At 49.2% G+C, this 24,107-nt stretch overlaps 1 protein-coding gene across 2 annotated transcripts in view; it reads left to right on the top strand.

Moving 5' to 3' along the window:
- The first annotated feature begins 2,679 nt into the window (after positions 1 to 2,679).
- LAMA1 (laminin subunit alpha 1) overlaps positions 2,680 to 24,107 on the top strand; it is a 177,003-nt gene continuing 155,575 nt past the window's right edge. Inside the window, exon 1 of one of the 2 annotated variants that reach the window (XM_089305317.1) lies at positions 2,680 to 3,023. In XM_089305317.1, coding sequence (XP_089161443.1) covers positions 2,951 to 3,023 — 73 coding nt within the window. In that variant the 5' untranslated portion in view covers positions 2,680 to 2,950. The remainder of the gene's footprint in view (positions 3,024 to 24,107) is intronic. The other variant, XM_051851430.3, reaches the window with a different exon arrangement.

The following is a 24,107-nucleotide window of genomic DNA, read 5'->3' as shown; positions in this document are numbered from 1 at the left end:
TGTAGCAATGATTACCTTTATGATTTCTCTCTGCTTAATGTTTGCTACCGTAACCATCAGGTTGCGTGTTCCACACAGGTGGGGACCATTTGCTGGTAAATCGTTAGCACCTGGCACTTAGCCGCGACTCAAAAAATATTTGTTGAATGAATGAAGCAAGCTCTATTATTATGCCTTTTCTTTTAACAGATGAAGGAACTTGGAACTTGGCCAAGATGTGTCTGCCAATAAATTTGGAGGAAGGATGCGAGCCATCTCTGGGACCAAGCTCCACTTCCCTGCCCACAGTACCCCCGACACAACACTCCCTCGTATCAGCTGAACACAATTGTTCTCTTTTGTTTGCTGTCTTTAATTCCTTGCTTGCATATGTTCTTACTGTATTCGATTGCAATCCAAGTGCCCATATTATTGGGAATTTTGCTTTTCTAACTACCTGGGAAACATTTTTCCCCCAAATTGGAAGTCTCATACTTTAAAATAGCTACATAATAGCCTACCCATTGCTCTGTCAATTACTTAGCCACTTAAGTCTTGCTTGGCATTTAGGAATTTTCAATTGTTCGTGATTTACAGACAACTTTGAAGCATTGTGTGTGTGTGTGCGTGTGTGCCGGGTGGAACTGCATTTCTACCTTCTCACAAAACATGAACGTTCTTGAAGAAGCCTCTCCTACACTTTCCTGGTGTTGTGGGTCACTTTGATAATTTTCAAGCATGCTACGGATGGAAAGATTTGTATTGCAGGATCGTATAAGAAATGCAGAATTGTGACATTTTTCCAGCTCCATTTTATCGAAGTTTGGTTATACCAGCTTCTTAATTTGTCTTGCAGTGAAACTCTCTTGCTTAGTTCTGAGCAGTGATAAGCTGTGAGAAGTTGCGACTTTTCACACTTCCTGTCCACTCCGCAGACGAGCTGAGGACCACTCATTTCCCTTGAAATCAGAGCCTTGAACCAGTTCCTGGTCTGCACTTCCCAGATAAGGGCTGACTGACCTCCACACCGACATCCCAGGAACCCGGCGTTCCGTTCCGGGAGACTGACAGCCCCCTGACTCCTCCTGTTTGTCTTCGATTTCATCCTCTGTGATTTCAGGGTGGTGTGGGACAGCACTCGCCTGAAAGTCCCATCTGTGCCCTAGCCCGGAACTGGACGTGTGCTGACATTGGGGCCTTCACCCCTTGCACGCTCTTCCTCACCCCTCCCACAAGAGTAACTATCTGCCTGTGCTATCGATTTGTGAAGATCACGCGAGAGAATCTGTGTGAACATACTGCAAAACACTCTGAAAGACGGAGTCTAGTGAGCAAACGGCTGAGTGCACTTAGTGCAGTGCACAATACTGACACTTCTGCATTTTGACACCTAAATGCTTAATACTTTGATACTCATTACATACTTAATCATTATTTAATTATGTGTTACATAGCATTTTAATATTTTAGCAGCTAAGAATGTTTGTATTTTAAATTTAGTATTGGGTGAGTACTATCTCACCAAACTCTATTGCATCTTCTTCTTCTTTTTTAAAAAGATTTATTTATTTGAAAGAACCAGAGAGAGAGAGAGAGAGAGAGAGAGAGAGATCTTCCTTCCTCTGGTTCACTCCCCAAATGGCCACAGCAGCCAGGTTTGGGCCAGGTGATAGCCAATAGCCAGGAGCTCCATCCTGGTCTCCTATGTGGGTGGCAGGGACTCAAGTACGTGGGCCAAATTCTGCCGCCTGCCTAGGTGTGATAGCAGGGACTTTGTATCAGATGTGGAGTAGCAGGGACTGGAACCAGCACTCAGATATGGGATGTTGGAGCCACAATGCCTTATCACATCCTTTTAAGGGGGCCAAACTCTACCTTTTCCCCCATGTAGTTCCATGATTTTAAAAAATAATCGTTACATATTACAACTACATTTTACTGGTTAACTGTTTAAGAAAGGATCTTAAGAAAAAGGGGAATTTGTTGTCAAATTGATTTGCATAACTGAGATGAAATTACCTCCCTAATCAGGCTAAAGAAAAAGGACAAAATCAGAGTGTGAGACCAAGTAACCTTTGTTATGCAATATGTTTATATTGTGGAAATGTGAGATCTTCAAAGGGTTACGAATACTCTGACAGAAAAATAATTAGAGCTTAAAAATTCTTTAACAAAAATAAAGAGTGGCAACCTCGTCTTAACACTTGGCATCCAGAGAGATGAGTCTTTCTCCAGCACTTAAGGCTATGTAATAGTGATTACCAATAAAGTCCCAGAGACCCTTCCCACCTGCTTTAGAACCCAGCGGGAAACAAGCTACAACTCCTGGTCAGAAAAAATGCTCCGCCGAGAGCTAGGGGGAGGCTGCTCGGCGCAGCCGGGGTCGTGCGCGGGTGTCAGGCTGGCAGCCAGGTGCCGGACGCCTTCTGGGGACCGGGTGGCGGTGCGCAGAGCCCTGGGCCGTGTTCCGAGGGGCTGAGAGGCGGAGGCTTGCGGCGGCCCGGACCCGGGGGCCGGGCTGGGGCTGCAGAGCTGCCGCGGGGCGGGCAAGGTCAACAGGGCACATACTTTGTCCGAATCCACCCGCCCCGGGCCAACCTCGGCAGATTTCCTCCACCTTGGCAGCCCACCACCCCCTCCCACTCACAACTCGGACCCTGGGCTGCAGCAGAGGACCCCCCACCCCCAATGCCCCGCCTTGGGGGGTCTCAGTGCTCAATCCTGAGAGAGCGAGCTCAACTCTGAGTCCCCGCCGGGTAGTCCCTGGGGGAGGGGTCTGAGGCTGCAGGGCCGGGGGCGGGGAGGGGCAGGGCGCGGCGGAGGTCGGCGGGGGTGTGTCCGCGGCGCTGGCGGGCGGGACGCGGCTGCCCGCCCGGGAGGCTGCAGACTCGCGCCCTGCGCTGCGTCCGGAGCGTCCCCGCTGTTTCCTCCGGGCAGCGCACCGGGCAGCAGCGGCGGCAGCGGCGGCGAGATGCGCGGCGTTGGTGCTGGACGCGCGCTCTTGGCCGCGCTGCTTTGCGTGGCTGTCCAGGGCCAGCAGAGAGGTGAGCCCTGCGCGGGATCCCCGGGCCCCCGGAGGGCGGGCGGTCGCGGGACAAAGCCCGGCCTCTGGCGCTGCCGGAGTCCGTGCGTACGCCTTGGTTCGGCTTGGACCGGAGCCTCGGGCACGTGGGTGTCCCGCGGAGCCCCTGCAGAGGTCTCCGGTGCGTGGTGGGGTGGGAGGCGGCTGGCTGGGGCCACCACCCGGTTCTTCAGGAACCTTCTCGGACTTTCGCGGACAGGGCGGCGGGGGGGTGGGGTGGGGGAGCGGATCGCTCAGTCCTGCCGGAGCGCCGTCCAAGCGAACAGTGCTGGGGGTGGCGAGAGTGGGGCGCCGGGGCGGAACGGGGCTCCTTCGCCGCTGTCCCGGAAGATCAGTGCCCGGGCTGAATGAATGGGAGAGGCGTCCTCCGTTGCGCTCATTGTCCTGCGGTGCAAAGCCGGGTCCTGGCGGCCGTGGAAGGGCGGGCCGGTGGGAAGAGACCGGGGTGGCTGGCGCGCCCCCTCGCCCCTGTACCGGGTGGGTATCCCGTGGACAGCACGCGGGGCACGGACGCGCTTTGCAAAACCGCGTTCTTGGTGAAAGTCCCCCAAGTGGTCCAACTGGCCTTTCCGCGGTGCGGGTTTAGACCGTGGGCACAGCAGGCCGAGAATGTCCTCGCTCCGGAATCTCATGCCACCCAGAGTTCATTCTTCCCAGGATCGCTTCTTGATGGGAAAGCGTGACAGCGGCCATAGACCTACAGGTGCACATTTCGTCCAAAGGAGGGGGCGGAACGCCAGCCCCCCTCGTGGGAGCAGTGTGCGCTGGCGCCTTGTGCAGAGCCGGGAACTCTGCCGCGGGGAGTTCATCTCATTCATTCACGCATTCAAGGTGGGAGCCCTGACCGGGAGCTGGAATCGCCGCTCTGAACTGGCCGGCGTCTGTTCCGCACCGGGACACAGGGAATCTGCACAATTACCAGGGAACAAGAAAGGGAGCCGGGCTCCGGGGAGAGCAGCCTGGGACCGCAGACCGAGCTCCTCCAGCCTGCCAGGCTGCTGGAAGTTCCCCCTCAGCCCGGGCGCAGAGCGAGCCGCCTGCCTCCGCTTGCTGTGCCGGGAAAGTGGAAGTCTTAGGCCAAGGAGCCGGCCTGTGCGCCCTCCCTCCGCGCCCCTCGGCCTGGCCCAGCCCGGCCCTGGGTCTGGGTGATTGTGAGCGATGTGTGGACCAAGTGGGGCCGCCCGGGGCTTCCTTGCCTTGGGATGCTACGGAAAACCTCCGAGTCTTTCCAGGCCATTCTGGGTTTGCCGGCCCGCACCGCGTCAGGCGCCAGCGTCCACGAGGGAGCGTTGACTTTGTATTTTAAACTTAATGTTGTGCCCCGTGAATACGCATGATGGGTGAAATGCTGTGTCGTCATAGTGATGGACTCCTGACCCTCAGGTCATACGCTAAGGTAGCTGTCCGGCGCTTGTACGTTCCCTGTCACTCCACAGCCTCTCTGGGATGCGTTCGAACCCACGCAGTGGCCTCTCTTTCCTTAGAAATCAAACCTGTTCGAAGCGAGCCATCCCGGCGTAGTGAGTGAGGGGTGGGTATGTTTTGCAGAGTTTTGTGTTAACTTTGTAGCTGACAAAGGTAATTATTGCACAGGTTGGCTCATCAACTCTTCTGTTTTATTCCACTCTAAAAAAAAAGATTCCAGGTGTAGAAATCTGTGCGTGCAAGAAGATTGCATGTCATTGTCATACGTGACACAATATTCAGTTTTCGCAAGGATGAGCATCCTCCACAGTGAAGTGTGTGTGCCTGGATGGACTTCAAAGCTGCCTTTTTTTTTTTTAATTTCTGTAGCTGTATTCTCCAAATTAGGGCCAATGAAAAATATTGATTTTAGCAGTTGGAAACAAGGATATGTATAATAAAAACATCACTGCCCACCTCCTACATATCCTGTACTTTGGCCCCTTCCTTTTATCCCCCTTCCTCTTTTCCAGACATTAAACACAAAGCCTGCATCTGTAGTTAATCTCATGTGTGGAGAACTCATCTGGAGCAAGGAAGGGAGACACACAGGCACACACACATGGTTCCGAGTGCCCAGTGCCACTTCCAGAACGCACTACTTTATAAACCAGTGTCGTAAAATGTTTATGTGACCACTTATTTCAAGGTAATGAGCCTTGAAAAGCCCTGCCCATTTTATGAGACTTCATTTATGAAGCCCTATGAATGTTCATTATCATCTAGAGTAAACTTTTCCAGTGGGTGGGGGGAAATGGCATAAGACGGATCTTCAAACTGCAGGTGTTAATTCTCTGTGGCAAGCTTCTTACCCTCTCTTGGCTTCAGTTTCACCTTCAGCTAAATGGGAATAACCATGGCTATGTGGAAGGGGTGTTAATGATTAAATAAATTCATGCAAAAGAAGTTTTGCCTAGTTTATATAGAAGGGCTTAGTCCTCCATCAGCATTATCTGTAAACACTGTTATCACTATGTTATATAGAACTGTGTGATGGGAAGCCTTTTTCCAAGTTATCATCTTTGGGATACATAATCATGTAGAAATTCAGAGCCTGAATTTGGAATCAAACAATCTTGGGCTCAGAAGCCAAACCTGTCATTTTGATACATCTTGAAAATGGTTTAGTTGAGAGAGAGAAAGAGGGAGAGATCTTACATCTGCTGGTTCACCCCCCAAATGGCTGCAATGGCTGGGTCTAGGCCGAAGCCATGAGCCAGGAGCTTCCTCGGTCTCCCACATGGGTACAGGAACCCAAGCACTTGAGCCATCTTCTGCTGCTTTCCCAGGCTCATTAGCAGGGGTCTGGATCAGAAGTAGAGCAGCTGGATCCCAAACAGGTGCCCATTTGGGATGCAAGTGTCACAGGCAACCGCCTAACAGGTTATAAAGCAATGCTAGCCCCTGACCATGGTTTAGTGTCTTAACCTTCCTGAATGTTAGTTTTCCTATCTATAAGATGGGTGGGATGGATATGATTAAGCAATACATGAGCTCGGTGGGGATGTCACAGGCACTCGGTGTGTGATGGTTATTGCTGTTCGGACGATTGTGCTTGCTTCTCTTCCTTCTTTTGTTGCCCACATTTATTTGACCATCAAGATTTGTTGATTTCATACCCTAAAAATCTGTGCAGGCAGCCTTGCAGCTTTTGTTGCTTTTGCTGATTAGAATGGTGTCGGTAACTGGCTCACTTGTCTGTTACATTGGGTTAGGGATTGTCTATTTTTCTCGTAAAATACTGTAGCTAACCTATCAAGCCTCCTGCCTCGCTTCTTCTCCCTTCTCAGCGTTGCCAACTCATGAGTTTTGTAGAAACATATAGTTTTTTTTTTTTTTTTTTTTTTTTTTTTTTTTGACAGGCAGAGTGGACAGTGAGAGAGAGAGAGACAGAGAGAGAAAGGTCTTCCTTTTTGCCGTTGGTTCACCCTCCAATGGCCGCCGCTGCAGCCGGCGCACCGCGCTGATCCTGGCAGGAGCCAGGAGCCAGGTGCTTTTCCTGGTCTCCCATGGGGTGCAGGGCCCAAGCACCTGGGCCATCCTCCACTGCACTCCCTGGCCATAGCAGAGAGCTGGCCTGGAAGAGGGGCAACCGGGACAGAATCCGGCGCCCCAACCGGGACTCGAACCCGGTGTGCCGGCGCCGCAAGGTGGAGGATTAGCCTATTGAGCCACGGCGCCGGCTCAGAAACATATAGTTTTTTAAGGATTGATTTATTTATTTGAGAGGCAGAGTTACGGGGGGGGGGGGGGAGAGACAGAGAGAAAGATCTTCCATCTGCTGGTTCACTCTGCAGATGGCCACAACAGCTGGAGCTAGACCAATTGGAATCCAGGAGCCAGGAGCTTCATCCGGGTCTCCCATGTGGGTGCAAGGGCCCAAGCACCAAGCAGAGAGCTGGATGAGAAGAGGAACCGGAGCCCATATGGAATGCTGGCACTGCAGGTGGAGGCTTAGCCTACTATGCAGCAGTGTCAGCCCCAATAGAAACATTTTGATAACCATTCTAACCGTGATGTAAAATATTCTCATCCCTCACACTTCTTTATCAAACCACTTGACCTTCCCCAACATGACTCAGCTTCTCTTCCTTTGTGTCCGAGCAAGTGGTCTTCTTGCATGGTGCCCCCTTTCTGCACCCCCTTCCTAGTCTCCCACTGTAGGCATGGACTGGTAGGTTCCAGACCTTTCACTTTATAAGATGCACACACAAAATGATAAAGTCATATTGCATCACAGTGTGGGTAAACCAAGAAAGCTGGGACTCCCATGGCCACGTGTCCTAGAGCTGAGTGTCAGTATCTTGGGCACACCCATGCCTGTTTTCGTAGTTAACTAGTGTTTCCTGGGTAGGTGTTACGTGCTGGACACATCTCTCCTTTGGGTCCTAAAACCTTGGAAAACCTTCTGTCCTCTTGGTGCTGAAGGATTTGTTAGCTGCAGGTCCCTGGACTCTCAGTGCTGTCTCCAGCTCCTGCTGCTGAAGAGCTTATCATGGTGCAGCTCCCTTGTCTCTCTTGCCCACTAGCTTGGGCTTCTCAAGGACACGGCTGCTTCATTCCTGTCTGCCTGTTGTTGCTTTGCAGGGTTCTTGCCTGTTCACAGCCATTTCCCATCATGGAGCTAAATTGAAATTAGTATTTTTATTTAGAAATTAAATAATAAAACACTATTTTGAGTAGGTTACCAATGTCCATGATACAGAGTTCAAAAGGGGCTAAGGGCAAGATAGAAAAAAAGGCCTCAATTTCGTCAGTCCCTTTTGAGACAATGACTGCGTTTAGATCCTTGGGTCGCCTTCCATAGATTTTTTTTTTTTTTTTTTTTTTTGACAGGCAGAGTGGACAGTGAGAGAGAGAGAGAGAGAGAGAGAAAGGTCTTCCTTTGCTGTTGCTTCACCCTCCAATGGCCGCCACGGCCGGCGCACCGCACTGATCCGATGGCAGGAGCCAGGTGCTTCTCCTGGTCTCCCATGGGGTGCAGGGCCCAAGCACATGGGCCATCCTCCACTGCACTCCCTGGCCACAGCAGAGAGCTGGCCTGGAAGAGGGGCAACCGGGATAGAATCTGGCGCCCCGACCGGGACTAGAACCTGGTGTGGCGGTGCCGCAAGGCAGAGGATTAGCCTAGTGAGCCACGGCGCTGGCTTTCCATAGATGTTTCTTTATATAACTTTTAGAAACAGTGACTGCATGAAAATTTCTTCCTTAGTTCTTTAGGAGAATTGCCACCTACTTCCTCACAGAGCATGGATACCTGGATACAGGACCGATATCCCCCTGCACTGTGCCTCCCCTTCCCCCACTCCCACCTCCAAACACTAACTTCTTGGGTGTACTTGGTGAAGGCTGCAGAGCACTTAATGAGTGTATCCATGGACAGTCTGCAACCCAGAGATTTGCCAACTTTATTATGGGGCAGAAGGCATGCGCACTCAATAGGAGTGGCACTTGGAATTTTGAATTTCAGTCTTTTCCCAAGCCAGCTGTGTGTGGTCTGATGTTCTCTTGGCTGCTGGGTGGTAGCAGGAGTGCCCCCTGCCCCCCCACCCCCCACCCCCAGCAGCCCCATGGTCAGGAGTGGAACAAGCCCTGCTCAGCTGTGCCCTGTGCTGCTGAGGCAGCATGCCTGGTAGGTCAGGTGGATTCAGTGCATTTTTCTATTCCCTTATTTTCAGTTTACATTGGGTTTATTGGGACCTAACCACATTGGAAGGCAAGGAGCAACTGTGCTTGTAACCTTTGCACCTGCTAACTTGTCCCTTCCAGGTAGGTGTTTAGCAGATATTATTAGAGCAGTGTTTCCTAGATTCTTTGGGATTAAAACCTAGAAAATGAATTGCTTTCATGGTGTAGTATTACTTATAAAATATTTTAACAAGCTATTCCTTAAGCCATAAACAATTTTAAAAATTATATTCTTGGAGATTTATGATAGAGAAAAGTCAAGTTTGAGAATATTCTATTATAAGTTAAGGATAGTATATTAATAAGTTTATGTATAAGAATGCTTTATTTCTGGGACAGTATCACAGACACAGAAAAACTCAATTAAAAAATTCCTAATGAGTAATATTAGGCTGATACTTTGGGTACAAAAATTAATGGCAGGCAACCAGAGAGAATTCTGGAGCTTAGACCTTAGGTAAATTTTTAGTTACATTCCTCAGAAATGTCTGGATGCACAAGGTAAAGTATCGTCTCCTAAGAAAGATATTTGTCACTAAGTTACACGCTTGCAAAAACCTATTTTACTTGATTTCTGAAGTATGAATATGCATCCATAGCCAAGTGAGCAAATCAGTGCATTGCTAAATTAATGAGAAAAAAAATCCTTCACAGAAGTAATTTAGTTAAGGTCATGAACTTTGGTTCTGTTGGAACAAGCCTGTCAGGGAGCTATTTCAGCATAAAATACCACAGGCTAGCCTGGTTCATTGCATTTTCATATCCTTTATACTGGGGATGAGAGTCAGAGCCCAGAGTAACCATTTAAGTAGAAATAGCACTGAATCCTTCCCCCGTCTTTGTTTTCTCAGGGCTGGGGTAGGGGAGCTTTCTTTGGGTTAACTTGTTCCCAGTCTTGCTTGGGGGCAGGAGGCACACAATGCAAGCAGTGAGATTCCAAGTGAGTTTGGTGGACAACATTCTTGTCTAGGTAAGCATTTATCTCAAAGTGGGAATTCAGAAACGGTGGCGAAATCACCAATAGCGGTATCAGTGTGTGTGCACTTTTGATTTTTACGTCAGCCATTTGAAGTTGGAATCTCTTCATTCCAGAGGTTATCTTTGAAGTCTGAACTGTGGGGCCAGCAGGCAGTGAGACTGAAATCCTTGGGCCAGATGCCCTTCTGTGTTACTGTGGGAATGTCAAGTTTAGATCAATGAGTATTTATGGAAAGTGCCATCTTCCCTCATTCCTGACGGTGTTTCCTGCATTCTATCCCATTGCTCCATAACTTCCTGCCAGAACCTCAGGAAATTCTTTGCAACAATTATGATGCTCAAGAAGATGCATGTGTTCAGCAGATAGTTTTTAGTTAAGACAAAAAAAAAAAAAAGAACATTTAAAAATCACACCGTAATGCTGATGACTGTACCAGGATGTCTCAAAAAGTTCATGGCCACTGGAATGAAAAGATACCTTTTTCTGAAGCAAAGAATTCTGAAATCCATACGCAGGAGGGGCTTCAAAAAGTTTGTGGAAAATTCATAGACTGAAAAAAGCTATGCCTAGATTTCAAAATATCTTGCCACCAACATAGACTTATCCTGTAATTGCATTTTCCATGAACTTTTTGAAGTACTCTCAAACCCCCCACATTTCAATCTCCTGACCTTTTGGTTGTGACACACTTTTAGCAACCAAACGTGACTGAGTTGTTATCTCACGCCCTGGACAGGAATCCTTTCCTTTTCCTGGCTGTCCTTTGATTTCTGCCCGATCGTGGCTTTTTTTTTTTTTTCCGGTTATTTTGGCTTCCTTTTCCTTTTCTTTTCTTGTATCCCCTTATCCCAATTGTCTCTGAATTTTTAGTTCCTTCTTTAAAATTCTGTTTCTGTTTCTGTCACCATTGCAAAATGATCACCAGCTGTCTGACTACACCCAGCCAGCAGCTCTCCACAGGTTTCTGGTGCCGGCTGGTTCCTTTCACTTCATCTGGTCCCACGCTGCATTTAGACTAATCCTGCTAAAATGCTGCCTTCGTATTGTGCGCCCTCTGCCTCGTGGGATTCCAGCTCCTGCCCTCCGCCTACCGCCCTCCATAATCCCTCCTAATCAGCCCCAGATAAGCAGCCGACATCCACACCTTGCGTTGTCTGAGCTTTCGTGTCCACTGCACAGGTCTCCCTTCTGTCTCATTGCACGTGGCCATTGCCTTGCGGCTGCATGATTTGGTTGCATGACCTCCCTCACCAGAGATGCACCCCGCCACCCCCCACATTTCCTACCTGAGCCCAAACCTGGCCGTTCATGCACAGCCCGCGCCTTCCTGCCTGCAGACAGCCTTGTTATTATGGCCAGTATCAACTGCAAATTCATTTCTGAATTTGCAGTGCATTTTAAGATAAATTGAGGTTCTCACCAGCCAGAGCAGCCGGCTGGTCCTCTTTTGGATGCCGTGTCCAGAATGCTGTCAGCCAGCGTCACCAGGAAAGGACATTTCTTTTTCTGAGACCAGAACTGGAGCTGCCGGCATTTCTTTCAGTGCACAGATAACTTACTGGCATGCGGTTCTGGCTCTGAGATCCGGGTCCTTGGTAGTGAGATTCTCCAGAGGTGTCACGGTTGCCTTGGCAACCATAAAATCTGTTCCCAGTTTCTGGACCGCAAATCCCGTCCTGGGACCTGGCCCCGCTCTGGGTTGCCTATTACTCAAGGGGTTGAAGTTCACTACATCTGGGTAGGATCCAGAATCTGTGTGCCAAGAAATCTTAGTCCCATTTTGGCACCCAGAGGTGCAAGGAACCTTTCCAATTTAAGCCGACCGTACTGGATTTCTCATTTAAAAAAATTGTTCCCAGCAAAGTGTCCCTGCCACTCAGCTAGCTTTCTGTCCCTGTTGCTTTTGGGTTAGCACTTCTGTGCCTGCTCCACCCCCACCCCAATTCCCCAGCGTGTCCTTTCAGCCTTTTATTCTGGGTCTCTAACACTGGCATTTCTGTCTCTGCTTTTGTACAAACTAAGTTTTCCCAGCCTCTTACAGCTCCACCCCTGGCTGCATGGGCACAGTTTTGTTCCTTCTAGAAGCTTGGAACAGGGAGAATTGGAGACACTGAATCACATGTGAAATGCCTTGGGAATTACCTGCTGGCTTTCTTTAAGGGAGCAGGTATTTTGAAGAGTTAGCACCATCCTGGGGGAGGGAAATAATATTTCCATGCGAGAGTTCTTGTTTAATTTTTAGTTATTTACCTGGGAGGCGGACAGATGGTGACCGCTCACTTCCATTGGTTCACTCAGCACAGTTCACCATAGTTGGGGCTGGGCTGACGCAAAGCCAGCAGCAGAGAACTCAGTCCAGGTCTCCCTCCTGAGTGGCAGGGACCCTACTACTTGAGCCGACACCGCCAACCCCCCAGGATGTGCATTGGTGGAAAGCTAGAACAAGAAATCCAGCCCAGGTGCCCTGGTGTGGCACACAGGTGTCTTAACCACTACACTGAAGGCTTACCCCCTTCCATGAGATGCTTGTGCTTCTAGGGTTGTTCTTGTTTTGCTAGCATTCATTTCTCCACGCATGCATCCATGCCGCAAACACACCTTGGGACCTGCACGCTGCCCGGCACGAGTCAGGGATGCACAGAGGTCATTCCTGTGGAGCAGAAAGATCAGACTGCTTTCCTTGCTGTTAATTCAGGGCACATCTTGATGTTCTTGGTGGATTTCGTTTGAAGTCCAAGGACTGAAAAGTGCATAAGTGAAATGGAATTAATCTCCATAATAAATCGTAGTCAAGGAAGGAGTCCCCAATGGTGGAAATTATGGTGTGACTGTTGCTTTTTTTTATCCCTAAGTTCACAGTGAAATGAGTGGGTGCTGTCACTTGTGACAGCAGGGCAAAGAGGCTCAGCACTGGCTGGCAGCCATACAGGGAACCACAAAAAGTTCATTCATGAACAACGGAATTCAAAGAGAAGTTATTTTGGTGGCAAAAATTTGGAAATCCAGGTATACGCAGAGTCTTCCATAAGTTGATAAAAAATGTGTATTATGAAAAACACTATGCATGGATTTCTAATGTCTTTTGCAGCAAAATAAACTCCTCTTTTAATTCCATTCTCCACAAAGTTTTTGAAGTCCCCTCTTAATAGAGTTATGGAGTCATCTTTTTTTAAAAAAAGATTTAGTTTGGCACTGTGGCGCAGTAGGTTAATGCCCTGACCTGTAGTGCCGGCATCCCATATGGGTGCTGGTTCTAGTCCCGCCTGCTCCTCTTCCAATTTGGCTCTCTGCTATGGCCTGGGAAAGAAATGGAAGATGGCCCAAGTGCTTGGGCCCCTGCACCAACATGGAGGACCTGGAAGAAGTTCCTGGCTCCTGGCTTTGGATCAGCGCAGCTCTGGCCGTTGCAGCCAATTGGGGAGTGAACCAGCAGATGGAAGACCTCTCTCTCTCTCTCTACCTCTTTCTGTAACTCTGTCTTTCAAATAAATAAATCTTTTTTAAAAAAGAGATTTACTTATTTATTTGAAAAGTATTTATTATTGTTTATTTATTTGAAAGGCCAAGAGAGAGGGGGAGACAGAGAGACACTGGTTCACTCCTGATAGCCGCAACAGCCAGGCCTGGGCCAGTCCAAAGCCAGGAGCTTCATCCAGGTTTCCGACGTGGGTGCAGGGGCCCAAGCACTTAGGCCATCCTCTGCCATTTTCCCCGGCACATTAGCAGGGAGTTGTATTGGAAGTGGAGCAACTGGGACTCGAACTGACACCCACATGGAATGCTGGCTTTGTCCTAACCCCCTGTACCAGAATGCCAGCCCCTAGGGGTCAGTATCTGGGTGCTGGTGGTTTCCTTGGACTTCCTATCCTGCCTGGTGGCTCCAGGTGCACCTGTGTGGCTAGCTCTTTGTGCATCAGAGAGCAGGTTCTAAGTCACACAGACTTTAATCATATCCATGTCCAGGTCCCACCACCGGGGATTATAATTTGTTTAGTCTGGGATGAGGCCCCCATTTGCATTGTAAAGGTGTTACCCCTGTAGTTCCACTCTGCAGCCAGGATTGAGAACCACCCGGTTAATTTGCTGTGCTTGTGGATCCAGCTGCGCAGTGATGCACAGCTTGGGATAAGCAGACAGGACCTGCAGTATCCCCATCCTGTCTGTAGAATGCAGGTTGGAACATTGATCCCATTGTGCCCGCCGCAGCCTGCAGCTTAATGCTTTGCATGTAACAGGTGCCCCACAGTCAGATCAGACGCACTGCTCTCACTTGCTTTCTGTCTGTTTCATGCTATTCCCACTGCTCCACACTCAGATCTGGGTGTGATCCCTGCACGGAGAGCCTGGGTTGGTGACATCGCTCAGTAAATGTCTATTTATTCAGAGAATGTCTGTTCTTTCTTTGTGTCCCTGCAGCTCCTTGTGTGGTGTTTTCCAGTGAGTACTCAGTTGATGCTTAATTGTTGCACTTTCAATGAGCCCAGTTTCAGTCTTGCTTTGCTGACTTGGTCACTCACCAAGGCTGTTCTTTCTTTGGATCAAATATGACATTTAGGGGGCAGCACTATGGCATAGTAGGTTAAACCTCCACCTGCAGGGCTGACATCCCATATGGGTGCCGGTTCAAGCCCTGGCTGCTGCTCTTCAGATCCAGCTCTTCATGGCCTGGGAAAGCAGTGGAAGATGGCCCAGGTTCTTGGGCCCCTGCACCTATGTGGGAGACCCAGAAGAATCTCCTGGCTCCTGATTGGCTCAGCTCTGGCTGTTGTGGCCATTTGAAGAGTGAACCAGAGGATGGGATGCCTCTTTCTCTCGCTCCCTCTGTCTGTAACTCTGCCTCTCAAATAAATAAAGAAATATTTTTAAAAATGACATTTAGAGTCACTCATGTTTGAGAATGAGATCTGGGATCGCAGGGTTGATGGTTGATTGCATTGTTCATTCTTCAGTTCATCTCAAGTGTACAAAATGCCTTCCATATCCAGGCGTTACTGTGTGCTAAGTTCCTCCTTTCTCAGCACCTTTAAATGAACCACAAAAGCCCCCATAGTCTGTTCTCTTGGATAACCTGGGCTACCTCCTCCTCTCCTGATCTAGCCTGCTGACCTGCACTTGTGCCTTCAAGGGTCTGGTGACACCAGGGCCCAGCTGGCCTCATTCCCCCGCTGCTACTGTCCTCTGCTCTTTCCTTCCATTGAGCATTCACTGGGCACTTGCTTTGCCGACCTTGTTCAGAAGTTCCCATCAGGATTTAGCTCATTATTTCTCTTCTCGCTCCACCCAGTACACTAAGAGTGGAGTAGTTTCCCATTACCATAACTAAATGCCCGAGGCAGACTAACTTTACAATGAAAAGTGCTTTATTTTGACTCACAGCCCTGGAGGTTCATAGTCTAAGATCCAGCAGGGCCGGCCCCGCGGCTCAATAGGCTAATCTTCCGCCTAGCGGCACCAGCACACCGGGTTCTAGTTCCGGTTGGGGCGCCGGATTCTGTCCCGGTTGCCCCTCTTCCAAGCCAGCTCTCTGCTGTGGCCCGGGAGGGCAGTGGAGGATGGCCCAAGTCCTTGGGCCCTGCACCCATGGGAGACCAGGATAAGCAACTGGCTCTTGCCTTCGGATCAGTGCTGTGCGCCGGCCGCGGCGGCCATTGGAGGGTGAACCAACGGCAAAGGAAGACCTTTCTCTCTGTCTCTCTGTCTCTCTCTCTCTCACTGTCCACTCTGCCTGTCAAAAAAAAAAAAAAAAAAAAATCCAACAGGCCCCGTTGGTTTGGCCTATGTGGATGGTGTTACTGGCAGAGTCCCAAGGAGGCACAGGGCATCATGTGACAGGAGACAAGGGAGCATGCGTGTCTATCTGTGTCATCTCTCATAAATCAGTTCAGCCATGAGGGCCCCACCCTAGCGATCTAACCTAATCTAATCAATTTCCTAAGGCTCCATCTCTAAATAGCACGATTGGGTTAAGTTTCTACTTTCTTAGTCTGCTTATCATAAGACTTTGGGGCCTGAACTGCATGCATGAGGTGGGGGAATTCATATTCAGACTATTAGTAAAGAGCCATTCTTCTTTCTGTGTCCCTGTGGCGTGCGCCACACACCCTTGACCTTGCAGGCCCTTTCCCTCCCTGTCTGTGCTGCTCAGGGTACTTAGGGAGGTACTGCACTGACCAACCCCTGACTGAGCAGAGCCAGAGTCTGGAGGTTGGCCCATCTGCAGCTCTGCCGACTTCCAGCAATAGCTGGCATGAAGTCTAACATGGCCTGTGACCAGTTTTCAAGGAATGCAGGGAACCGTTGGCATCCAGAGCTCCCCAGGAGTGAATGAATGGCCTGCAGAGCTCATCATGTCATCCCATCCCCTGTTGAACTGCTTTTCTGGCTTCTCACTCTCTGCAGAACAGATGTGCCGGGTACTCTGTGATGGGATCCTTCTCAGACCTTCCGCAACTTTTTCCTGCATTGCTACCCATGTTGTGGCCCTTCTGTCACATCCCTGGTCCCCTAGTGTGAGCTGGTGGCAATCAAGGCCTGTGCACCTTTGCCCACACTCCTCCAACCTATTGAAAGCTCCTCGTCTCACCTGTTTTGTTCTGACTCATTCCCGTCTGCCCTGTCCTTACTCTCACTGCCTCCACAGTGATTTGTCTGAACATCTGAGCAGCATAGCATTTGGTGACTGCTAACCTGCCTGTCTGTCCTGGGGGGCAGAGACTTTTGCTCATATGTGTACTATCTAGCACAGTGCCTGGTATGCAGAGTCGACTCTGTAAGTATTTGCTGCACGAATGACTGTCCCAATACAGACGAGTGACAGGGGCAGGAAAAGAACCCAGTGGGCATTATTTAAAGATCCAGGCAGACAGACGGCTGGGATTAGAGAAGTCACTAATGAGGACATAGTCAAATAAACTCACAGAAAAGGGCAGAGGGCCAGCTCAGGACGGCTGGGAGGCCTCAGTGGGTCACGCAGACAGGGTTCGGGGACAGCAGACAAGGAGAATCAGGTAACCAGGTTAGGGCAGGGGGTGGACAGAAGTTTCTGAGGGTCTCAGCTCCTGGCCTAAACCAGAACCCGCCATCAGGGAGAACTTTGCAGCTGAACTAAGTTCAGAGACTTTCCTTTTTTTAATGATTTCTTTTTTTATTTGAAAGGCAGACAGAGTTACGGAGAGAGAGGGACACACACACACACACACACACACACCAAGAGAGAGAGATCTCCCATCTGTTGGCCCACTCCCCAAATGGCTGCAACAAGCCGGGCTGGGCCACCCTGAAGCTTGGAGCCAGGAACTGCATCCAGGTCTCCCATGTGGGTTCAGGGGCTCAAGCACTTAGGCCATCTTCTGCTTTTCCAGGCTGATTGACAGGGAACTAGATTGGAAGTGGAGCAGCCGGGACTTGAACCAGGCCCATGTGGGATGCCCGAGTCACAGGCAGTAGCTTAACCCGCTGCACAACAATGTTGACTCCAGTTCAGAGACTTTCTCTGCTCTTGGGTGGGATCCAAATGTAGACAAAGAAGAGACTCAGAATCTGGTAACCATGGGATGAGGGGCTGGATGTCTTGAAGGGATTATTTTTTAAATGATGTATTTTTTTTGAAAGGCAATGTCAGATAGATCATCTTCCATCTGCTGGTTTACTCCCCAAATGCCTGCAGGAGTCAGTGCTGGGCCAGGCTGAAGTCTGGAGCTGGATACTCCATCAGGGTCTCCTGCATGGGTGGCGGGGACTCAAGTATTTGAGCCTTATCTGCTGCCTCCCAGGATGCACCAGCAGGAAGCTGGAGTGGAGGTAGGGGAGCCAGACCAGAAGCCAGGCACGCCCATGTGGGATTGCCTGCGTCTGGAGCACCAGCTTAATCTGCATCACAGTGCCTAGCCCTAAAGAGATGATTCAACTTTATTTTCTATTTACCAATGCAATCCTCAGAAAAATGGCATTGTGCTTGAATTAATATTTACTGATGATACAGTTCCATTTTCCTTAAAACTCAGGTTGTATTCGACTAAAACTTACTTCAGGGTGTGGAGCCACTGATATCAGCAGTTCACTAACTCTGATAGTGAACAAGTATTTGTTGTGTTTCTAGAATGTACCGTATACTGGTGAAAAGTGGTCCTTCTATCCCCCAGTTCCAATATCAAGTAAGTATGAAAAAATGCCCAAGAATCCTACTGCGTGTGTTCGTCAGTGCAGATTCGGGAATAATTTCTGTTTCTGAACATAACCAACATAACTCCACTTGCTGAGGCCAAGCGGTGTCGTGGTCAACAGAAAGAGAATTCAAATTAAACCCCACATTGCCACTGCTTGGAATCGCCTTTTCATGTAAGGGGTTTCACTGCAGAATATCCCACTGTGTGTGACTTCAGACGTGTTGGCAATTGTTGACTAGCTTGTTGGCATTTTGCTGAGTTGTATTTTTCAAAGAAGTTTTTTTTTTTTTTTTCCAAAGGGAACTTTACCTGATTGGCTTTCAAGGACTTTGCCTAAGGGAGGGGGGAACAGCTGTTCTGCTGCAGGCATTCAGGACCAAGGCACACTCTACTTCTCAGAGAACAAAGGCACACAGAATTTATTTCACAGATGGATTTTTGTTTGATAAAAATCATTTATTACTGAATAAAAGAATGGCCTATTCTCTTTCAAAATGTGAACATAACATCTCCTGTGTCTTTCATGGTTTCTAACTCTGTTGGTTTAGTTTTAATTATTATAATTGACTGAATTCAAATGGGCTTCATTTTTATGTGCTCAAAACTTTCTCTGAAAAATTGTGTGTAGGATGGTTTTCTATAAACAGAATCTTTTGAAGTTCAGTATTAAAATAATTCCAGAACAATGTTGGAAGGAATCTGCTAGTTAAGAAAATAAACAATCTTTTGGTTACTGTGGTCTCTTGACCCTAGCCAGCTTGATTTTTCTGTATAGAACGTTGAGGGTCTTTGGTGGATAATGGTAACCCATGGGAGAAACTGGAGGGATGCAAGGATTGGTTATGCCCCTAAAGTTTGGCCACCAGCTCATCACAAAAGCATAACTTGGATCAAGCACCAGCTTGCACAGTACACATTATGAACATGTTTTTATTAGCAAGCAGGCCTGAAACTGTCATTGACTGTCTCCTTTAAGTTTGACAAGTGGGCGGGCATTGTAGTGCAGTGGCTAAGCCTGCATCCCTTTTTGCGGTGCCGGTTAGAGTCTTGGCTGCTCTGCTTCCAGTCCAGATCTCTGCTAGAGCGCGTGGGAGGCAGCAGATGATAGCTCAAATACTTGGGTCCCTGCCACCCACTTGGAGACCTGGATGGAGTTCCTGGCTCGTGGCTCCTGGTCGGCTCAGCCCTGGCTGGTGGAGCCATTTGTGGAGTGCCCAGTGCATGCAAGATCTCCTCTCTCCCTCTCCCTCTATCACTCTGCCTTTCAAATACATAAATAAATCTTCTCAGCAACTTGATAGAGTTGCAGCTTTTGGTCGTCTTGGATTTCAGACTTTTGAATCAGCGTCAGGCAGTTGCCAGCCATCGTCAGCCCATGGCAGGATACAAGCCGTTTTAGGGATCCAGCCTCAGTTGCCATCACCATCCTTCAGCACATAGATGCCAGGCTGCATGATTTTATACCTGCACTTACAGGGCAAATCTCCATGTGATAACAGTTTTTATTGCAGTGGAATTTACGTATCATAAACTTCTAGCAGTTTTCCAAGTATAGTTTAATGATTTTCTTAGTGAATTTAGATTATTGTAACTGTTCATGCTTTGTTTTTTTCCATAATACAGATTTCCTCTGAACCTTTGGGAGATCCCTGGTCTGCATGGATTTCAAAACTTTTGCACCAAAATAAACTTATCTTTTCATTCCATTTTTCCATAAACTGCTTTTTTTTTTTTTTAAAGGGAAGTCCCTGGATAGTTATAGAAACCAGGCATGATGTAATGCTTACCCCCTTCAGAAGGGCTGGCTGGTTTTTTTGGTTATGTTTTTAAGATTTATTTACTTGAAAGAGTTATGGAGAGAGGAAGAGAGAGAGAGAGCTGCTGGCTCAATCCCTTTATGGCGGCAATGGCCAGAGCTGGGCTGGTCCAAAGCCAGGAGCCAGGAGCTCCCTCGTGAGTGCAGGGGCCCAAGGATTTGGGTCATTCTCCACTGATCTTCCAAGCACATTAGTAGGGAGCTGGATCAGAAGTGGAGCGGGGGCCAGTGCTGTGGCATAGAGGGTAAAGTCTCTGCCTGCAGTGCCGGCATCTCATATGGGCGCTGGTTCAAGTCCTAGCTGCTCCACTTCAGTCCAGCTCTCTTCTCTGGCCTGGGAAAGCAGTAGAGGATGGCCCAATTCCTTGGGCTCCTGCAACTGCATAGGAGACCTGGAAAAAGCTCCTGGCTCCTGGCTTCGGATCAGTGCAGCTCCAGCGGATGGAAGACCTTTCTCTCTCTCTGTCTCCTTCTCTCTCTCTGTAATACTGCCTTTCAAATAAAGAAATAAATCTTTGAGAGAGAGAGAGAGAGAGAGAGAGAAAGTAGAGCAGCCAGGACTAGAACTGTTGCCTATATGGAATGCCAGCACTGCAGGCAGCGGCTTTACCTGCTATGTTACAGTGTTAGCCCTTCTACAAACATTTTTAATTACTCTGATAGAGTCATGACCACAAAATTCTGTGAAAAATTTCTAAGACTCCAAAAACTGTCCTCCTGCTCATATATACTCAGTCTCCACTCCCACCCTCTCCCCAGCCCCTGTCGCTCCCCGTCTTCGTGGGGGAACGACACAGGACCCTGCGCTGTTCTTTCGTCTGCTCGGCCCTCCCCGGGTTTGCTGCTGGTTCTTCCCGGGTTGGCTACTATCCCTTCCACCTCCGTGGAAGGGCAGTTCCCCCTGGCCGCATTCCCCACTTCCGCAGGGGAGCGGCACACCGCCGGCCGGTTCTCTCGGGGGCTGCACGGGTTCCCTTAGATGTTCCCCATAGATGTTCCTGGTGCATGCCGTCTCTCTCCTCCTTTATAGTCCTCCTCCGCCAATCCCAACTCGGCTGCCCACACGCCGAGTACGCTGCTCTCCAATCAGGAGCAAGTCCTACAGTTAATTGGTTGAACTGGAGGCAGCTGTGCGGAAGCTGTTTACTTCTCTCCCAACGCCACATTGTGGGAGAGCAGATGCATAGAATGTCTTAATTCCAGTAACTCAGTCTAGTCCGGCTTGCTCCCCACAGATCCCCCTTTCTTTTTATTTTTTAGCGTTGATACGCGCCTGTCTTCGGTGTCCCGCGGCACACACTCTGCTCTACTTGCTAGAGTTGCCACAGGCTCTTACAAGTCCTATCAGGCAAACCGAATCCGGGTCCTCTCTTCGCCATGTTGTGAGGAGGTCTTTAGGCGCTGATGCGTGCCTGTGTTCGGTGCCCTGCAGCGCATGCTCTGCTCTGCTAGAACTGCCTGCAGGTGTTTACAAAACTTATCAGGCAAACCGAATCCAAGCCTTCTCATTGCCTTTTTGTGGGGAAGACTTATTAGTGTTGGTTTGTGCCTATCTTCGGTGACCTGCGGCGCATAAGCTGCTAGCCGCCGCAGGTGCTCATCGTGCTCATCGCCTCACTTAATCAGGCAGACCGAATGCAAGCTTTCTCATTGCCATGTTGAGGGGAGGCCTTATTTTTCTCTATTTCTCTATCTCCGGGCATTCCTATTTCTCCCATTTTACTTCTATCTTCCAGCATTCCTATTTCTCTCACTTTACTTCTAAAACTTCTGTTTCTCTTATCCCCGCAGCTTCCCGGCGCCTCGCCCTGCCGGCAGGCTCCGCCCCGAGGCTATTTCTCCGCGGCTTTCCCGCCGAGCCGCTTCAGCCCGCGTCTCTCATCTGCGCGGTTTCCCGGCTTTGCGCGGCTTGGCTTCGTGCGCTCCGCAGTCTCCACGCTTAACCCTTTCGCGTCTGAACCACGGCCTACGCCAGCGTTCCCTATCTATTCACGCCCCGTGCTCTCTCTGCACGCGGCGGCTTCCGCGAGTAACACAGCGTAGCTTGCGTCTCCACCACTAGCATTCAATCCAAGTTCCCCGGGCTAGCCTGGCGAATTCAACCCAGCGTACGTCTCCGCCCCACGGTTTGGCTTCCCGTCCTTTGCTCCCCGGGCTAATCAGACGGATCCCAACCAGGCTCACGTTTCAGCTTCTAGTTTCAACTTTTCGCCTCCTATTCCCGGGCTAACTTGAGAATCCCAGAGTGGCTTTCGTATCCGCCTCGGCCTGCCCCCCGCGGCTTCAATTTCCCTAACATTTTTCTCTACCCGGTATGTTTCCCCAAGCTTTCCTCCAACAATACTCCTCCCTCATTTCTCCTGGCCTCTCCCCACAGTCCGCGTCCGAGTCTGTTTGTTCTAGCGTTCACTTTCACTTTCGACCTTAGAGATTTCTCCCAGCTTCCCCCCGTAGTCCGTATCTGAGTCTATGCCTAGGCTTTCAATAGCTTCTTCCGGCTCCTTTTTCGTCCGGCTTTTCCCTAGGCTGTTTGCTAGTCTCTCTCTCCGATATTTTCCCAATTCTTCCCGTTTCTTCCCTCCTAAGTTTGCTATCCGTCCTAGGTTTCCTATCCGAGTCACGGCACCATTATGTCGCTCCCCGTCTTCGTGGGGGAACGACACAGGACCCTGCGCTGTTCTTTCGTCTGCTCGGCCCTCCCCGGGTTTGCTGCTGGTTCTTCCCGGGTTGGCTACTATCCCTTCCACCTCCGTGGAAGGGCAGTTCCCCCTGGCCGCATTCCCCACTTCCGCAGGGGAGCGGCACACCGCCGGCCGGTTCTCTCGGGGGCTGCACGGGTTCCCTTAGATGTTCCCCATAGATGTTCCTGGTGCATGCCGTCTCTCTCCTCCTTTATAGTCCTCCTCCGCCAATCCCAACTCGGCTGCCCACACGCCGAGTACGCTGCTCTCCAATCAGGAGCAAGTCCTACAGTTAATTGGTTGAACTGGAGGCAGCTGTGCGGAAGCTGTTTACTTCTCTCCCAACGCCACATTGTGGGAGAGCAGATGCATAGAATAAGTCTTAATTCCAGTAACTCAGTCTAGTCCGGCTTGCTCCCCACAAGCCCCAGCAATCATCTGATTTCTGTGCTTGGATATTTGCCTTTTCTGGACATTTCATACACAGAGAATCATTTGGTATGTAGTCTCTCTCTTTCTTTGTAAATTTTTATTATTTATTTGGAAGGCAGACTTGCAGAGAGAGAGAGAGAGAGAGGCAGATCTTCCATCCACTGGTTCACTCCCCAGACGGCGACAACAGCCAGGGTTGGTGCAGGCTGAAGCCAAGAGCCAGGAGATTCATCCAGGTCTCCCATGTGGGTGGCAGGGGCCCAAACACTTAGACCATTTTTCACTGCTTTTCCCGGACCATTTGCAGGGAGTTGGATCGTAAGTGGAGCAGCCGGGACACAAACCGGTGCCCATATGGGATGCTGGCTAGAGCATGATGCTAGTCCCTAGTGTAGTCTTTTGTGTCTAGCCTCTCTCACATAATGTGATGTGTTCTAAGTCTGTGTTGCATGTGTCAGTAATTTGCACCACCTTTTTGGCTTAATAATTGTCCATGATGTAGATCCATCAATTTCGTTTAGTTAATCATCATTGATAGGTATTTTGATGGTTTCTAGTCTGAAGTTCTTAGGAAGCATGCTGTAAATATTCATGTGAATGTCTTTGGAGGTAGGTTTCATTTTTCTTGAGTGACATTTCTAGGAGCTGGATATGGATTCTACGGTAATCTTAGTTTAAGTTTTTAAAGAAATTCCCAGTGATTTCTAGAGTGACTGTGCTGTTTGCATTCCAGCCAGCAGTATATGAGCTTTCTGGTTTCTCTACATCCTGGTCAACATTATGCATTATCTTTTTAGGAAGACTTATTTATTATTTGAAAGGCAGAGCTACAAATATAGAGAGAGGGAGAGACAGAGAAAGAGATCTTCCATCCTCCGGTTCAGTCTCCCAGTGGTTGGGGCTGGCCCAGGAGAAATCCAGGAGCTAAGAATTCCATCCGGATCTCCCATGACAGTGGCAAGGTCCCAGGTACTTGGGCCATCTTCTCTTGCCTTCCCAAGGACATTAGCAGGGAGCTGGCTAGGAAGTGGGGCAGCCAGGACTGGAACTGGTACTCTATGGGATGCTGGCATTGCAGGAGACTTCTTAGCCTGCTGCCCCACAACGGTGGCCCATTGTCTCTGTGATGCTGGGCATTTTAATGGGTTTGAAGTCATATCTCATAGTTTTGACTTTCATTTCTCCAGTGATGAATGACATTGAGCATCTTTTCACATACTTGTTAGTTGTTCATCTGTTTTCACTGAAATTCCTGTTCAGATATTTTGCCCAACTTTAAATTAATTATTTATAGTCTTGGTATTGAGTGGTAAGAATTTTT

This window comes from Oryctolagus cuniculus, chromosome 10 (assembly GCF_051225735.1).
Source record: "Oryctolagus cuniculus isolate XC-2025 breed Fujian yellow rabbit chromosome 10, ASM5122573v1, whole genome shotgun sequence".
Lineage (NCBI taxonomy): Eukaryota > Metazoa > Chordata > Mammalia > Lagomorpha > Leporidae > Oryctolagus > Oryctolagus cuniculus.
Note: the sequence above shows the minus strand (reverse complement) of the source record. Positions and strands in the feature narration are given on the sequence as shown.